Here is a 17980-nt window from a genome sequence, read left to right as displayed (position 1 = left end):
CTTCCAGGTAGGAGGAAGGTTCACCTACCAAGTTCACCAAGAGGAATGAAGAATCTGACAATGACGACCACGCAGAAAAACCTCCAGGGTGCACGTCTGACGTCACATAGAGGATGGGCATCGCCAATTGGTGGTCGACGACCCCCAGGAGAGCAAAAAAAAGAAAGATAAGACACGATTCTGGACCCTACCACTAGATGGCAGAATAGATGAACAGCCTGTGAATCCAGAAAGCTTTACAAGCTGCAAAACTATTCTTACTGGTAAGTAACCAGTTCTTTAGTTGTGATCATTAATGGGGACTGTGTGAGCTCATGCATATAGTTGGTGGGTTTAATACTGGAGTTAGTGGATATTAGGTATTGTTAGGTTGCATAGAGTAGATTAGGTATTGTTAGGTTGCAAAGGTGTGACTTTCGGAGAATGGAGAAAACGTGAATTGTAAATCAGTTGTGAGCAATTTGCAGAAACAAAGTACTGGGGAATAAGGCAAACATGCATGTGACACTGTAGGTTGTGCTCAGAGAGTAGGCATGTAGAGGATGGAAGGGAAGGAGGGAAACATTTGAAAGAGAAGTGATTTCCTTCTTAGTGATACACCACAGACTGAAAACAAAACAAAAAACCGATTATGGAGCAAGTGTCACCTATAACCACATTGGTTTTCGTACATGCAAACGGTTTGTTGTTCTGAATTGTTATGTGCCCTAATGTACAACATTTCTCCTTTGGAATGGTCTTGTGGAATGAATACCAGCATCTGTATTTCTTGTGTGGAGTCATTAAGTTGACAAACGAGCACTTTCAAAATAATCCTAGCAGGTATCTGAAAACCTTTTCGCCGCATGAAGCTGATCAGGTAGTCTGTTTCCTCTTAGAATGAGAAGCGGCAGGTAGTATAACAGACAGATTCATGTTGCGTCTTCTCTTTACTCCAGGGTTCCATAGTTGTGGGCATTGATTACGACTGCAAGGCAAGAATGGTTTATTGGACAGATGTTGCAGGTCGCACAATCAACAGAGCCAGTTTAGAAGCAGGAGCTGAACCGGAAACTATCATTAGCACAGGTAAAACCCTGGATTTCTGTTTTCTTTGACATTTTAAAAGATTACGTCTTGTCCCTTTACCCTTCTTTTTGGCTATTAAAAAAAAAAATGTAGTTTCAAAAATCACATTTTTCAAACTGTACTAAGTGTTATCATGAGTAATGTAAAATTGTAGTCCATTTGTGATGCTGCTGTGCCTGTACCATTGATTTACATAATGTTATTCCTTGGTTTTAATGGTCTACTAACTGAATAATTCTTAGAAGTCGATCTGATAAGGTAATCAAAGAAAATACTGGAAAGTAATAGTTTACCGTATAAGTGTTGAGGTTTAACACTAAAATATGTTCGTACTGGACCCAACAGAAATGTGATCTGGTGTGCTCAGACTATGTCCTGCCATAAAGACCTTGTTGGTGCTAGCCATTATGAAATCGAAGCCTTCCCTGAGTATCTTCCAAATGCAAGTGAAGAGCTTTGTGTCAGTTTCTTGCATCAGGTATTGAGAAGCAGGCCTGCTGAAAGGAAGCATGTTTTGGAGCGTGAATCTATTCCTGATTCTCAGGCTGTGTATTTTAAAGACCATCTGGTAGTTAGGTACGGAAAAGTGAAGTGTTTCTTTGGGTGTCAGAAAGAGGCAAAGTTGTATTTTCAACTGTAAAAGGAATGCAGTTTGTTGGAATGTTTATTCAGTAGCCCTTTATTTAATGCTGCATAGCCCGCCAAGGTTTATCCACGAACACACTGCCACTATTAAGTATGCCAAAGCACTCCGAAGTAGTCACAAGGTGACATATCAGTGCTATACATAAATTCTTTGAATTAATCCGTAAACAAGAAACCTACACAAGAAGACTTTTAATGTACTTTCTTATTGCTGTTGGGGGTATCGTGTTTTGCAAGAATAAAGTAAAATATACTTTATCTTAATACCAAATATTATTAAGTCCCCATTCAGTATATATTAATGGACTAGTTATAAATCAATACATATTTAAAAATAATATTCAAATGTTTTAATGTTACGATCAGACCTGCAGAGCAGAATTAATTTTTGCAGTTGTAATGATCTAAAACTAATCCGTGGGCCTCATTCTATTTTTAAAGTGATATATGCTTTGTATCAAAAGATGGCTGAAGAGTTGCGTACTGACTTCTATCTCTCGACAGCAGTCATGTATTTGAAGAAAATGGATTGTGAGCTCATGTTTATCTGGTTACAATAGGGATGCTCAAAGTAGTCGTAAGAGGGCTGTATTCAGTTGTTTATTTCTAGGATAATCACAGGCTTTGTAAATTAGTTCTACTCACTTTCACTGTTTGCAAATAGATGGCTATCCTGAAAATCTCTTATGGATTCAACTTTCCTAGATCTCTGTTCGGCAATCTTGAGGTAGAGGATCAAACCAAGGACTGCTCTTGTTGAGCCGCATACACTGCACATTGCCTTGCTAAGTTATGTTTCATCATTCTCAACAGGACTGATGAGCCCGGAAGGGATTGCCATTGACTACCATCGCAGAACCATGTTTTGGACCGACAGTGGCCTTGATCGAATTGAGAGTGCGGAACTTGATGGCTCTGGACGCAAAGTCCTGTTTGACACTGACCTTGTGAATCCTCGCGCCATCACTGTGGACTCTGTTAGGGGGTAAGCCACAGTCTGTGTACTAACAGCACACTTCCAGAGTGTTGTGGAATTGTAGCTAGATACACTGGTTGCTCTACTTATCTAAACACTCATGGGTACTAATCCAGTAGTAAAATATTTCTTAGAATATTTTAATTCTCCTGATCTACATAGGTACCATTGTCACCTCACATGGAGAGTGGTGGGTGGGTCATAACCTCAGACAGCAGATATGTGGTGTTAGTATAGGCACACTGGTTAAGTCCGAATGTAGCTATGGAACTCCTCCTTGGTGACTGATCATTTTAGTACAATTCGGCTCCTTAACCATAACACTTTGCTTGATGTACTCTCAAATAGGAAAAGCCTCATAACACAAGATGACCGGGATGGACTCATTTTCATTACCTACGGTTGAGGTAGGGCAAGGTTCAGGGGTGAAGCAGGGAGCATCACGGTAGCAACAGAATGATAAAAAGGGAGGATGAAGCAAGGGTCTGGCCCCTAAGGGCCTGACCACGCCAAGAAATGCCACAGACCCGACACCTCAAACACAAAGCTCTAGTTGGGGGCCAGGTAGGACATTTCCTGCAGAAATAGAAGAAAAAAATATTCGGACAAGCGGGTTCTAAATATAAGATCATGTTGTGGTTTGCGGGCAGGGAGGGCAAGGTTTGGGCACCTTTTGTGGTTAAAGCTCTCTGTTCCCAGTGCCTGCTGCCGTGCCCAGAAGGTGTTTGGACAGCGATCATGTGTGCTGTTCCCAGTGAATTCTGGATTTGGGTTTATGGGCTCCTGGCTTGACTGAATGCCATGCACTCTGTCTGTTGGGTAGTACAGAATATTCTCTCAAATGCATTTGCGATTGGCTACTATTGTCACTGTGTACAAAACTAACATTTTTGGTATAAAGCTCCCCCCTCCCCCACCCCCCAAAAAAACACTACCTTAAAAATCCTCCGTTCAAAGGTGTGAGTGTGTGTGTGTGCGTGCGTGTGTGTGCGTGTGCGTGTGTGTGTGTGCGTGTGCGTGTGTGTGTGTGCGTGTGTGTGTAAACTAACTCAGCACCTAATGAAATGACCAGACTGGCTCACTAAAAAGTGGACCAGGTAAATGGTAGAGGTGCTGTTACTGCACAGTTATGTACATCAGTGGCAGGCTGCAACAAATATCACACCTCACCCCCACTGTAGGACAGGATGTGTGCGCATCATTATCCTGGTGGTACTGAGACTTCCTGTAATTGTGCTCTCACAGGCCTCCAAATAACATCCTGATTGTGTTGGAGTGAAACACGAATAGGCCTCGGGAAACATTTACGTTTAATAGGCCGCTGTTTCCTTTGGCAAAAAAACTTGGAAGCCTCCTTTGTCTTTGAAAAGACGCGCATAATGGCAAATGGCTGGCAGAATACCCCAAGAGCAATAATTGCCACTCGCTGGCCCCAACAGCACTGGCTAGTCCAAGCTTCCTTTCAACGTGACTTCAAACAACAAAATGACCCCGTCCACATGAAAGGCTTAACGAGCGGTCTGTGGGTTTCCTTCTGATTAGATGCCGCTGTCATGCTCGTTTAACTGACCGACCTTTTTATGTTGGTTTTTTTACTACAGCAATCTGTACTGGACTGACTGGAACCGAGAAGCTCCTAAGATTGAAACCTCCTTTGTAGATGGTTCAAACAGAAGGGTTTTGGTGAATGTAGACATTGGACTTCCCAATGGTTTAACCTATGACCCCTTTTCGAAACAACTCTGTTGGGCAGATGCAGGTAAAGTAACTTTGATTTTAGAAAGTTGTCTGAAGACGTTAATTTTGTGATAAGTTAAAATATGTAGAACAAGTTCATTGAATGCATGCCTCACATTTTTATGTGGTCAATATGTCCATCCGAGGCTATTAATTATTGTTTTTGTCAATATACTTTAATGGATTCTGCTCTTGCAGGATATAAAAGTCCTTTCTAGAACTCACTTGAAGTAGAAAGAGGTGGTGGGGTGGATGAGAGATAAAGTAAAACCTTCCATTCCCTCCATAATATGTATTAATTATGATTATGTCCGAACATTGGGTAGCAAAAAGCTCTATGAATCTTTTTTTAAAAGTATTGTTTTGGTGTGCTTGTGTGTTGCATATATATAATGGTGATGTGGGCCGGCGTGTTGACTGACATGGTATTATTTCATAAACTTTGAAGTTTCTACACTTGAGGCAGGGTATTTCCAGTTTACATTCTGTATTGGGCATTGTGACTTTTTGGGGGAAAACGTATAACATTATGAATCTCATTGCCTTTCTGGAATATAGCATTATTCATGTTGTGACTAATTTGAGCAATGTTCGGTAACAGACTCCTCTCTGCGTTGTAGAATTGTTTATTCTGGCTTTTTGATGCCTTTTGGAAGGTTTTTTGGTGTCTGCAGCATAAACGGACTAGAAACAATGTATTCACTTTCTGTTTCTCTGCGCTCTTGTATTTATATACGCTATTTCTGGTGTATTTTCCCTAATTAGGGCTTCGGTATTGTAAAGAAACCGAACGTACTCATTTATGCCCATGCATGATGCACCGTGTGTGTGTGGCTTTTCAGGCCGAGGTCCTGAGAATCGTCCTGTAGTGTAATATGGTTGTTTCTTGCAGTCCTGCGTGGCTGCTGTGATAGGTGCGTGTTGCTTTTTTAAACTGGCCTGGATTAGCAGCATACATTATTGATGCTTGTTTGTTGACGAGTTTGTTTCTGAAGCCTCCTACAAACAGGACTAGGAAAATGCTGCTTATCCTAGTTGTGTGACAGATTTTACAATAACCACCCTAAGGGGACGAGTCCCAAAAGCCGATCAGTACGGAAAGTAGTATTACAGGAGTACACTTTTGCCTACTCTTGAACGCCTTTGTCAATTGAACACCCAACTCCCAATTAGTAAAAAAGCAAAGAGGGTACAGTGATTTCCATTTATACTAATAGTATACCCATTTTAGAACCTGTGCGGATAATACGCGGATATTTGTAAGGAGTACTAAGAGTCCTACAGGAGTACTAATTTACATATTTCAGAATGCCTCTTGGTTAGGCCCCAAAGTTCAGCTCTTGGGGCCTGATTAAGAGTTTGGCGAATTGGTAACTGTTGTAATCTCACTTGGTTCATTCCCACCCCCCTCCTTCCCGTCCCTGTTGGTATAGTCCACTCAATAATGCATGAACATTCCAGAGCTGCCTCCAGCTGACTGGAACCTGTGGTGGTGATAAGATGGAATAAAGAAGACTTATACGCTACTTCAGTGTACCTCGTTATTTTATTACAGTAACTATTATCATAAACGTGCCGGTTATCCCGTCCGCCATTTTACAAGTTCCATTGTATCAATGGAACATAATGGAACCCATAGTAGGGCGGATAGGATATCCGTCACGTTTGTGATGGAGTAACCCGTCCGCCAAACTCTTAATCTGGTCCTAAGTGATATCCAGTAGAGGTGCCTCACAGATCTTCTGCAAAGGCCTCTGTCTATTTTAATTGCTAAGTTGTTTTGTTGATTTGAGGAACTGAGGACCAGACTTTCTGCTCTCGCTGGCTTTTCAAACGACTAGGTAAGGCATCGACCCTCAGGAACACAGAAATGCCCTTATTGCTCACGCTTGAGTAGTGTTACAGTAGACAAAAGCTAATTTGCTGGATTACTTGGAAATCCATGCACCTTTCCAGCTCCATGTGGGGATTCATTCCCATTCCAACTGACCAAATGCAGTTTCTGACTTTATGAAATATGTAAGGCAGTCAGTCAGTAGATTCACCCAACACAATTACATTTTCCACAGTACTTTCAACACAAGTCTAACAGCAGAAGCTCAGCTTTGCAACTTCTCAATTCTGTCCGTAAAAAAATTATTACATCAGTTTACTCTTGCCTTCTTTTCAGTATTCCATGCTTAGTAGTCCATACTTTCCCCATCCCCGCCCCCAAAAAATAGAAACACTCTAGGTTTGTTACCCTTACCTCCATCATTTGGTTTTCTTTGTTAAGCAGGCCACTCTCGCCTCCCTTGAATCAGCCACGGTTTCAACACTACCTCCATATTAATGAATGTTAAGTATTGGGGAGGGAAGCGCTCAGTGTGTGTGTGTGTCGAGTGGCAGTGGCGCTCAATACGGGCGGGTGTGGTAAGTCGATTCTAATGATTTCAGATTGTGTCCTATTCTAGCTAATGTTTCTCTTCTTTTGTCAGGAATACTTGTGTTAGCATCTGCTATATTTACTTTTAGCACATATTCTTTATGTTAAATGTATACATACAATTGGATTATTAAAAGGAATCCACAGTATTTTATACTAGGTAATAAAATCAAATAAACTATACTTGAAGGTAGGAGTCAGGAGGTATTTAAGAAACCATTTTCTGTCCATCTCTTCACGGTCAATATTTTTTTCTTTAATTAGGAACAAAGAATTTGGAGTGTATGTTACCGAATGGAACAGGAAGGAGAGTCGTGATAAGTAACCTGAACTATCCCTTCAGTATTGTTTGTTACGCAAATCACGTATATCACACCGACTGGAGACGGTAGGTTGCATTAAAGTTGTTGTGCTTCTGCTCCACTTATTAAACAGCTTGGCAACAAGTTAATTCACTTATTGTTAATATCACATCATTAAACCATTTTCAGAGTAAAAACATCTAGTAGAAATTCCGCACTTTGAGTCCTAGGTAAGTATATTTGTCAGACGAGTATGGACCAGGCAAGCTTTAATCATTTTTTACCGTGAAATACAGACGGATAACAATATATTTCCATGCTTGTGTTTCTTTTTAAAAATAGAAAAATAGTGACAGTCTCTGTTATGAGCCTCAGGCATGTTTAGACTGACAGCATAGAAAGGTAAACCAGCCTTGGCAAATTCAACAGCTCTACGTTGTGACATGTTATCTTTGTCAATGCTTTTGTTTGCCACTCTTAGATGACTTCATGCATTGCTGTTGATTTGAAATTCATTTCATGTTAAAAAACCCCAATCAAAGATGATGTTAAATTGAAAACATTCTATTCGAAGATTCCTGCTGCAGATGCCCACACATCTGCAGCAGGAATCTTGGAATAGAATGTTTTCAAATTTAACAAAATACATTGAAAAATGCCCACTATGCATGCGTGTGCACACCTAGGCAGCCATCTTGGAATGATTTTAAATTTAAAAAAAAAACATTTTAAGATGATCGCTTCGGATAGCACGCCAGACGGTACTCAAAGCTTGAGGGAGCTGGTTTGGCAAGTAACAGTTTGGGTAAAGAAGGGAGTTTATTAAAGAGAGGGGATGTGTGAGAAGTGAGAGGAGGGATAGACGGGAGGAAATAGTCCCTCACTGCAGTGCAAGGTCTGACGTCGGCAGAAGAAGTATTTTCAGTCAAAACAGTGAGACCAAAATACTCCCGGGAAGGAAAACGCAAGAATAGGGAGGAAAGCAGTTGAATCCGCAGCAGGGAAGTAGGATGGACAATTCAACCATCCAGTTGCAAGAAAGGGTCTGACAAAAAGCCCACTCTAAATATATGTAGCATATTTTAAAACAATGGGTCTCTACTAAACAATAGATAACTAAAGTTGTCTGATGGCGGGACATAGATAGATGTGATGTCCTTAAACCTCTGTAGATGTGCACTTTTGTACTACAATGCAGATATTTATATATGAGTTTAATTGTACATGGCGGTATGCACTGAGTGATTTGCGGTCAGTGTAGCTCCTGTTTCTCTTCCAGGGGATACTCATTAATAGTCATAAGCACTGAATTATCTCCGCCCATGAGCGGGGACCTCCCCGCTCATGGGCGGAGATAATTCAGTGCTTATGACTATTAATGAGTATACCCCTGGAAGAGAACTAGGATTACAGGTAAGTAACTAATCCTTCTCTTCCAGGGGATACTCATTAATAGTCATGAGCACTGAATTATCTCCGCCCATGAGCGGGGAGGTCCCCGCTCATGGGCGGAGATAATTCAGTGCTTATGACTTTAATGAGTATACCCTTGGAAGAGAACTAGGATTACAGGTAAGTAAATAATCCTTGTCGTCCTCCGCCATCACTTCCAAATTGTAGGGATGAAAACACCAAGGCTCAGGACAATGGCTCTTAGGCTTCAGACAGCACACCTGTGTCTGTGTCACTGCAATATTAGATTTCATCATGCAGAGGAAGACCTTGTTCGTATGGAGGACTGGGCTTTTGTTCCAGTTACCCCCCCACATATTTTCTGCCCCCTTTGTAGCTACTGGAAGCTAATTTGTGCCTCTGGCTGTGCCCTGAGGGCTGCTAACCAGACTCTGTGCCAGTGTGTCCAGCCTGGCAGTACAACAAGCCTCCTGCGTAGCTAATTTCCCACCTTGTCCAGGTGCCAAATGGGGCCTGGTCAGGGGCGGCGGGGTGATGGGGAGTCGACATACTCTCCTGGGAACAAAGCCAGATTTGCATACCAGCGGCGGCCAAGCTCCCCAAGGCCCAGGGACTTCGGTGCAGGGGTGTCCTTTAACGCTGGTTTTCTCTTGCCAGAGCTGGTCGCGGTTGGGGGAGGCTTTGGATTTACACTGCAGGCATCATCTTGGAGTCCAGGAGGGGTCAGCAAACACTGGACTTGGATTAAGGATCGCTGGGGAAACTTTTCTGGACTGGTGAGCCACGTGGACTCAGGCCGGACGCATGGGGTGCAGAGTGATAAGGGATGGTGGTTCTGGAGAGCACCAGAGTCCTTTGTCTTGGTTTCTTGGGGACAGGTCCACTGTCCTCTAGAGTTCTGGTTTTCCTTAAAGGCAGGCATTCCTCCCTGGGGTTTTGGAGGCTGTTGGCTGCAGGACAGGTGTTGTTTTCTTTGCAGGATCTTTGAAGGTGCAGACAGGCTGGTAGGGCTTGGCCCAACTCAGTGGGTGTCTTCATTCTTCTCTGTAGTGCGTATTCTTCATCCTTTCTCTGCTTAGGCCAGCAGGAACTGGTTTCAGGGTCTGGGGAGCCACCTAAATACTAGACTTAGGGGTGTTACAGAGGAGTAGTAGGTAGGGACCAATGGGTTCCTTACCTGAGGTAGCTACACTACACTTTTATGCCACCCTCATGTGAAAGAGGACATAGCTCTAGCCCTGATTGGATAAGTTCCACCCTTTTCAAGATGGTGGGCACTGAAAAATATGATGTTCGAGGCATATGAGCTGTAGATCATATGCTTTAGCATAGATCGCCATATGGTGTTGGGTCCAGATGTTTGCACTTTGTTTTTGTTCTAAGAAGTCTTGCAGTCACGAGGTAAGGGACTCCTCCTTTCGGTGATCGCGCGCATGAGCATTGACTCCATCCCTAGAAAGTTTTGCTGTGATGAGTTCGGCACTGTTTTCTTCCCCCTTTGACGCGCAATCCACTACCCTCAATGGTATTGTTATAGATCGCGGTTCCCCATTTGACGCGCATCGTCTCACTTCGAAAAGCTTTTCATCTGAAAACTCGAGGTGGGCCGTCGGGCCTACCTGTGCCGACTGCGCTTGCAGTCAATTGACTGACTCGATTTAACCTATGTCCGAGTGTTGTACTAAATTTCTACGCACCGACTTGCATGAAGTTTGTAACCTCTGCTTGTCCCCGAAAAGGACTGCGACAGGTGTCGATCATCCTGATAGAAAAAGACACTTTGTGACCGTCGGGCTCGGCGCCACCAACTGCAGCTTCAAAGCGACTGTATTCCGGACATCTTCGGAGAAGATTCCGGTATCCAACCTCCAGCTCAAGAGACAGAGTAAGAAGATCAAATCTCCATGTCCAAGGCAGACTCCAACTTGGAACAAGAGGAAGACATCACTGCGGGTCAGCGTACCAGGAGTACATACCCCCCTGTGCCCACTCCATATAAGGCAAAAGCTCCAGTCCATCCTTTTCCCTCGGGTTCAGGTCGGGAGCGACAAAACGTTTCCGATGCCCCGCCCGCCGGCCCGGCTCCGAAACAAAAAGAGAAGCCTTCTGGCTCTGGCTGGAGCCAGCCCCGCTCCGATGCTCATCCGACACCTTCGGCAACAAAACATAAGATACCTTTGGTACCGAAGATTCCACCTACAACTTTGAAGGCTTGGAGCCAAAACCCTCCAAGCCTAAAGAATTGGAGCTGAGATATTCCAACGCTAAATACTCAGAGCCAATATCCTCCACGGTCTCAGAGCCAATATCCTCCACGGTCTCAGAGCCAAAATCCTCTAAGGTCTCAGAGCCAAAATCCTCTAAGGTCTCAGAGCCAAAATCCTCCAAGGTCTCAGAGCCAAAATCCTCCAAGGTCTCAGAGCCAAAATCCTCCAAGGTCTCAGAGCCAAAATCCTCCAAGGTCTCAGAGCCAAAATCCTCCAAGGTCTCAGAGCCAAAATCCTCCAAGGCCAAAGACTAGCAGCCAAAATCCTCGAAGGCCAAAGACTCTGAGCCAAAACACTCCAAGTCCAAACACTCAGAGCTGAAACCATTGACACCCAAAGGCTTGAAGCTGAAACCTCTCGGCGCTGAAATCTCCACTGAAAGACAAAGACACTGCTCACAAAGAGCCTCCATCTAATTAGTCGACTATCGACCCAAAGAAGAAAAAGCTGGTTATAAACCCTAAAACAAGAGATATTGAGGCAACAATTCTAAAGAAACGGAAAGCTGACTTGCCAGAGGACTATAATTTCCCTCTTAAGAAGAAGAATGTGGGCACTAACCCCTCTCCTCCTTATATTCCACCTCCTTCTTCTCCTCCTCCTAATCCTAACTTGCTTATTACACCATTAAATTCACCACCAAGGCCTATTACACCTGGCCCACAGGATAAAGGGGATGGGGATGAGGATCAGGACACTGATGCTTGGGAAGATTACCACACAGATCCAAATACAGATAATCACCCTGATTTGTATCCCTCCAGACCTTCCCCATCTGAATACTTCATTGGCTAGCTCGAGCTCCTTAACAGGGCTGCTCGTTATCATGAGGTAGAAATTCATAAAAAACCTTAAGAGGATTTCCACTTTCTTCCTCAGAAAGAACTCATACCTTGCCAATGCTCAAAGGCATTTAAGAGCAAGAATAATCACACCTACAGTGGAAAAAAAATATATATATACGCTTTTACAGATCCTATTTATATTAAAGGACAGCTGCCCTTAGACTCTCTTGTAGTCTCCAACACACACGAGAGAGCTAACTCGCAAACCACAGGAGAGATCCCTCCTTCTGACAAGGAGTCCAAGCTTATTGATGCCTCAAGCAAAAGAGTAGCTACACAGGCAGCAAACAACTGGTGCATTGCCTACGCCCAGGCTCTGCTAGCTCATTATCACAGGGCTCATTACAATGAGCTAGAAAAACTCATGCAACACTTGCCTGACCAATACAAATCTAAGGCTACCAACCTTATTCAGGAAGGGAAACTTATTACCAACCACTCCATTAAATGTGCACTAGACTCAGCCGACACAGCATCTCATGCAATCAACACCAGTATATTATCAGGCAGACACACTTGGCTAAGAATCTCTGATTTTAAGACAGAGGTGCAAACCTCCATACTTAACCAATCTTTTGACAAAGAGCATCTTTTCGGCCTAGCTGTTGATACCATGCTGGAAAAGATCAAAAAGGACACTGAGGTCTAAAAGTCCATGGGGGCTTTACAGTTACCTACCAGTAGAGGTTCTTTTTGCCACTCTTTCTACACGGGTGGTTCAAAAACTATGTCCACTGACAATGCCTCCTCCTCTTTCAAGAATAACAATAATCCCCCTCGTCCAGAGGTTATTAGACAGTAGGTGTTAGAGGAAACAACGGTAGGGAAAGATGTAGAAGTAATTCCACACACACTTCCACCGCAAACAAACAGTGACTTCCCTCCGATACCCACGATCATTCCACTCCTGTCGGGAGATGTCTCTCCCAATTCCTACCTGTCTGGAATTCAATCACTTCAGACAAGTGGGTGCTATAAATTATCCAATATGGTTACTGCCTGGAGCTTACAAGCACTCCCCCAAATATTCTTCCAAGAGCACATGCAATGTCACCGGAACATCTCAACCTCTTAAAGCAAGAGTTCTAGCTCGGTTAGAAAAACATGCTGTCCCATTAATACATCAAGGGTCCGAGGTATACTCCCTGTATTTCTTAATTCCCAAGAAGGACGACTCTCTCAGGTCTATACTAGAAACCAGACAGCTAAATCTATACATGCAATCGGACCACTTCCACATGGTCACACTCCTACAGGTACACCCACTACTTCAGCAAGGCGACTTTCTATCCACTCTAGACTTAAAGGATGCCTATTTCCATATTCCCATTCACCCTGCTCACAAAAAATATCTCAGATTTGTGGTGGACGGACAACATTACCAGCTTTCTTCCATTCAGAGTAACTACAGCACCCAGAGTTTTCACCAAGTACCTAGATGACTGGCTTATAAAAGCCAGATCACAACAAAGCTGCCCACATCACACTCAAAGAAAAGTCCAACTGCTTCACGACTTGGGGTTCACTATAAACCTCACCAAGTCTCACCTCATACCATCCAACACACAAGTGTATTTAAGAGCCACAATATACTCTCACAAAGATCTAGCATGCCCCAACCCAGTTAGGATTCGCAACATGCAAGCTTTAATATCAGTTTCAGCATCACACTGGCATCAGTGTGGGTTTATTAAGGGGAGTCGTTTGGTACCAAACCCTCCTTGGTTTAGAGAAGCCATCATGGTGCTGAGGAACTTGAGTTGTCGAGTTTCTAGCCCATGTACTCTCTATGGCTGCCCTGCTACTTACAATATCTAAGAATAAACTTCAATATCATGCAGATATGCCCACACCTGTGATATTGTGCTCCCTGCCTTAGGGCCTGGAATGCCTGCTAGAGGGGTGACTTACCTATACTTCAAGCACTGTTTGTTGGCATGGCACACAGGTAGTGTGCCATGTCGACTTGGTTGTTTTTTACTGCACCAAGGCATGCAAGCTGCAGGGGCAGTGGCATGGCTGTGGTGTGGGGTCCTTAGGGGAACCTCTTCAGTTACCATGCCCTAGGTACAAAGGGTACCATTTTCTAGGTACTTAAAGGGGGCTGAAATTGTAAATTGTGGAACAGTTTTGGGGAAGAAGCACTGGCACAGGGGATCTGGTTGGCAGGGACCGTGTGCACTGTAATTGAAATCACAGCATTTTCCAGGCAAAAAGTGGGGGGCTAACCGTGTCAAGAGGCAATTTCTTACAGGGTCCCCAGACCAACAAGAGCTAAGCCCACACTTGGGTTTGCCTAGACAGGACTTAGTCGCTGCCTGCAGCCTCTTTTTGCTGGCCCCCTCCAACCACGAGAACAATTCTGTAAGTTGCTGTCAAGTGCCCAAATGCAATTCATGTCTTTCCTTAATAGGATAACATTGCCGATCCAGAAAAGATGTCCATTTGTAAAAATCCTTAACTCTAAAAGTGCTTACCTGATTCTGATGATCTTGGTATCTAAATTTATATAAAAGTATGTGTTATTTTTATAAGTTGGTGTCAGATTTATTTGTGTGGTCTCATTTACTGCCTTGGTGTGAGTAGTAAATCCTTAGAACTACCGTCTGATATGCCTAACTGCTCGCCAACTCTACCACAAAAGAGAGCATTTGGGGTGTCATATGTGCCTTTGCAATTTCTTTAGGGTTTGCCTGGACTCTTTACACACTGTACCTCGTTTTGATCCACTATGTAAAGCTTCCTATAGTTAGCAAAAAAGTTTAGATGACAAATGTAAAGGTGCCTTACAGCTTGCAAAATTCACTAATAAATCTTCCCATATTAACAACACCAAAAGTGAATTGTACAATATAACTGAGGGTTACCAATTGTCAAGTGTATTTTTATAGGTTATGTATAAAAGCCAGTCACCACTTTAGATTTCCACAGAACTCAAAATAAATAAGAAAAAATACTCAGACGAGCAAACAATAAATAAGGATGAATGCAAACAAAAATATAAAAAAATGCGATCCTGACCTCGATTCTAGTGTTAGCTTACCCCTCCTGCCTCTCTCGATGACTCCTGCAGCCTGAACCTAGAAGTTCTCCCAGACCGCAACCGGCTCCGTTAAGAAGACTCCGACTTCTAAACTCAACCATGCCCCCAAAAACCCTGCGCCCGATGACTTTCTACATCTCTACTTACCTTGGCTGTCATTGATCTTCCTCCTGCAGCCTCAAATATACCTCAATGAAGGAATTATTGCTCATGGCTGCTAAATCTAAACCAAGTGAATCTATAACCAAGTTCATTCGAAATAGACAGCTTTATGTTTTTTTAGATTCTCACGCCACTGGACGCTTATTAAATTGTGTGGTTGGGGAGGGGATTCTGAGGAAAAGGCTTGTTTGTGCACAAAGGTTCCTCAAAAATAACATGAATATTGCATATAATGCATGGACGCCAGTGACATCCGATAATTGCAGGCAATACCGGTTAATGCAGTTTGTTTGCCACATGGACCCTCTACTCTCCCTTCTTCTGAACATGAATATTTACATGTTGCAGAATCATCTCCTAATTGTAATACCTGTAGTCTCTATATATTTGGACCGGCTTCCATTGTCTTGGGTTAAGATGGTATGGAGGATCGTGGCCAGAGTTCAATAGAAGTAAAAATGTATTCAATTTAGAGTTTTCCATTCAATCTTGGTTGACTACTCATTCAGTAGAGCAGCTTTAAGAATCCTTCTTCTCATGTCTGACCAGGTCATTGTTTTGTGTGCTTCAGAAGGCAATAAAATCTCGGATTAAGTTTTCCTTTAGTTAGGATATTTTACAAAAGTGATTTGATATCCTCCTACATGAATTGGAAATGCCAAGCATGGTTAACCTAAATACATTGAAGAGGGGATTGCAGATAATGGTATTCTGAGGAGATGACGCATAAACAATACTTCTCATATAGGGGCAGAGCTATCCTCGGCAGTTAAGTGTATAGCTCTAGGAGGGATGGTTATGCGGAAAGAGAGGAATGGGTTTGAGGCTAGCCTCCCTAGCAAACACATCTGCATTACTGATGCATCAAATGACAGATGTTGCACCCAGGTTACAATAAAATAAACTCCTTAGTACACAGAATAACTCCTGTCACATATTGAAAAGAGAACTAATTTTAGATTTTCTGTACCAGAAAAAAAAAATGTGCATTCAAACAGTTTCCTAAATATTTCTGTATAGTAGGGGAACAGTGCAATAATATATCCTCTGTGTCTCCCAACAGGGATGGTGTTATATCTGTGAACAGAGACAGTGGTATTGTTACTGAAGAATATCTACCAGAACAGCGATCGCATCTATATGGACTTACTGCAGTTCACCCATATTGTCCCTCAGGTGAGGAATCTGGCAAAATCAGGCCCCCATCTTCCTTTCTGTTAATGCCATTTAAATTTGACCTTGTCAATCTAAATCATTTTCTTTCTTTTTTCCATTATAGGAAGGAAGTAAATATCATCTGTAAATTTTACCAAAACAAACTAGGTGAAATACAGGTCTTTGTCCTGCACGACCCCAATCCAAAGGTCAGCAAAGAAGTGAAGACCTCAACAGAAGCCATAGAAAATTATTGAGCCCTAATGACTTACTTTTATGAAACATAAAATATAATTTTGTAAACATTTTTTTACCTCAATTTTATACTACTGTATTTTTTTAAGAAATGTGCAGCCATTAATTATGATCAGTTGGCACACTTTAACAGTGATATAACAATCTTTTTGGCATTATTTCAATAAAACGGTTAGGGTTTAAAGATGTGAATGGCCCACATTTTGATCTAGTATCCCTTGCACAGTTTAAGAAAGCTAAACTTGTTGGGAATTATACATTAATGAAGTGTAAAAATACAAATACTTTCATTATATATGAAGATGGTGTGTTAAAAACAATGTGTATTGGAAAGAACGTTTAATGTATTATTTTTGCTGTGAAACAGTATTAGGATTTTTTTATCCCTCTATTATTTAGTATTTATAATAGAAACATTTCATTGTATGTTTGTGCAGCAGTGACACAATCCTTCCAATGTTTATAAACAGCTGTTCCTTCAAAGAAATTGTCACATGTTTATTCGCTTCAAATATTCCTGGTTACTGAGGAAATAATTAAAAACCTGTTTGCCCTTCCATTCTACGAGGAGATCTAAAGTACAATCTAAAATCCGATGTGTACAGTGAAATGCATCTATGTCGCCAAACTGACTGTGATAAAAATGACATAATGTTGGCTTAATAATAAAATGAGTTTTATTAAAATACGCGATTAAAAGTCTAATTATAATCTTAAACACTTGTTACATTGGTACTCGGTTAATCCGCAGGTAAAGTGTGTGATGGAGAATAGTGGTTGGAGTACTCACTGGTTTCTTGATTACAGTTTGTCTTCCTCACCACAGACTTTATAATATGCTGGAATCACACCATTTTAAGAACTGTGATCAAAAATTAACTTTGGATAAAGCCGTTTTCTATACTTTTCAAACTCCTCAATCATGGAGACCAGTATTGGTGGGTTTGCCCTCAAACTCCTATGATCATTCTCACCACAGGGTGGCCTTCGATTCCCTCCCACTACCTGCCCCTGAATCATTGACATTGCACATCAGCAACCCAACAATACATCACACAACAATCCGACTTAAAACGTACAATACCAGACCGCTTTTAACCACATTTTCCACCTCCATACATCTACCATACAACTTCAATGCACACAACTCCAACACATCCCCAAATATCCTCCACACCCAAAACCCTCCGCTGTCTTAATTTACATACTAGCTATATTTTTCTGCACCTTACTATTGTGCATTCAGTTGAAACATTACACCACACTTGATATAACACCTGACCATTCTCATCAAACTGCACAATTGCAAAAAAAATAATCCACAATAAAATCACAATACCTGCTTTTTTACCTAACGAATATGCTCACACTTCCAAAAAACAGCACAAGAAAAGAGCACAACTCTTCTCTAGGTTCATGCATTACACATACGCCCAAGCAAACACTACCACCTTCTATACGCTAACACACACTAATTTTTGGGCTCCCCATTACACATAGGCAGGCACTACAACTTTCTGCCAGCATTCACATTAGACCACTTTTAATAGGTAACTCTCCTCAACCCTTAAACTTTAGATCATCCACCAAACTACTGAACCACGCACATCATCTGAGTCACTTGCGCAGCTCATCACAGAGATCTGCCCATCTTAAAGTCTAAATATCCCAGTACCAATGAATATTT

At 42.2% G+C, this 17980-nt stretch overlaps 1 protein-coding gene across 1 annotated transcript in view; it reads left to right on the top strand.

Moving 5' to 3' along the window:
* Positions 1-16979, top strand: part of NID2 (nidogen 2) — a 269038-nt gene extending 252059 nt beyond the window's left edge. Inside the window, exons 18-23 of the mRNA XM_086937330.1 lie at positions 939-1068; positions 2527-2698; positions 4291-4448; positions 7116-7239; positions 15947-16059; positions 16163-16979. Of these exons, the coding sequence (XP_086793456.1) occupies positions 939-1068; positions 2527-2698; positions 4291-4448; positions 7116-7239; positions 15947-16059; positions 16163-16173 (708 nt within the window). The 3' untranslated portion in view covers positions 16174-16979. The remainder of the gene's footprint in view (positions 1-938; positions 1069-2526; positions 2699-4290; positions 4449-7115; positions 7240-15946; positions 16060-16162) is intronic.
* The last annotated feature ends 1001 nt before the right edge of the window (positions 16980-17980 follow it).

This window comes from Lissotriton vulgaris, chromosome 9 (assembly GCF_964263255.1).
Source record: "Lissotriton vulgaris chromosome 9, aLisVul1.2, whole genome shotgun sequence".
NCBI classification, from domain to species: domain Eukaryota; kingdom Metazoa; phylum Chordata; class Amphibia; order Caudata; family Salamandridae; genus Lissotriton; species Lissotriton vulgaris.
This window is presented reverse-complemented; position numbering and strand designations above follow the sequence as displayed.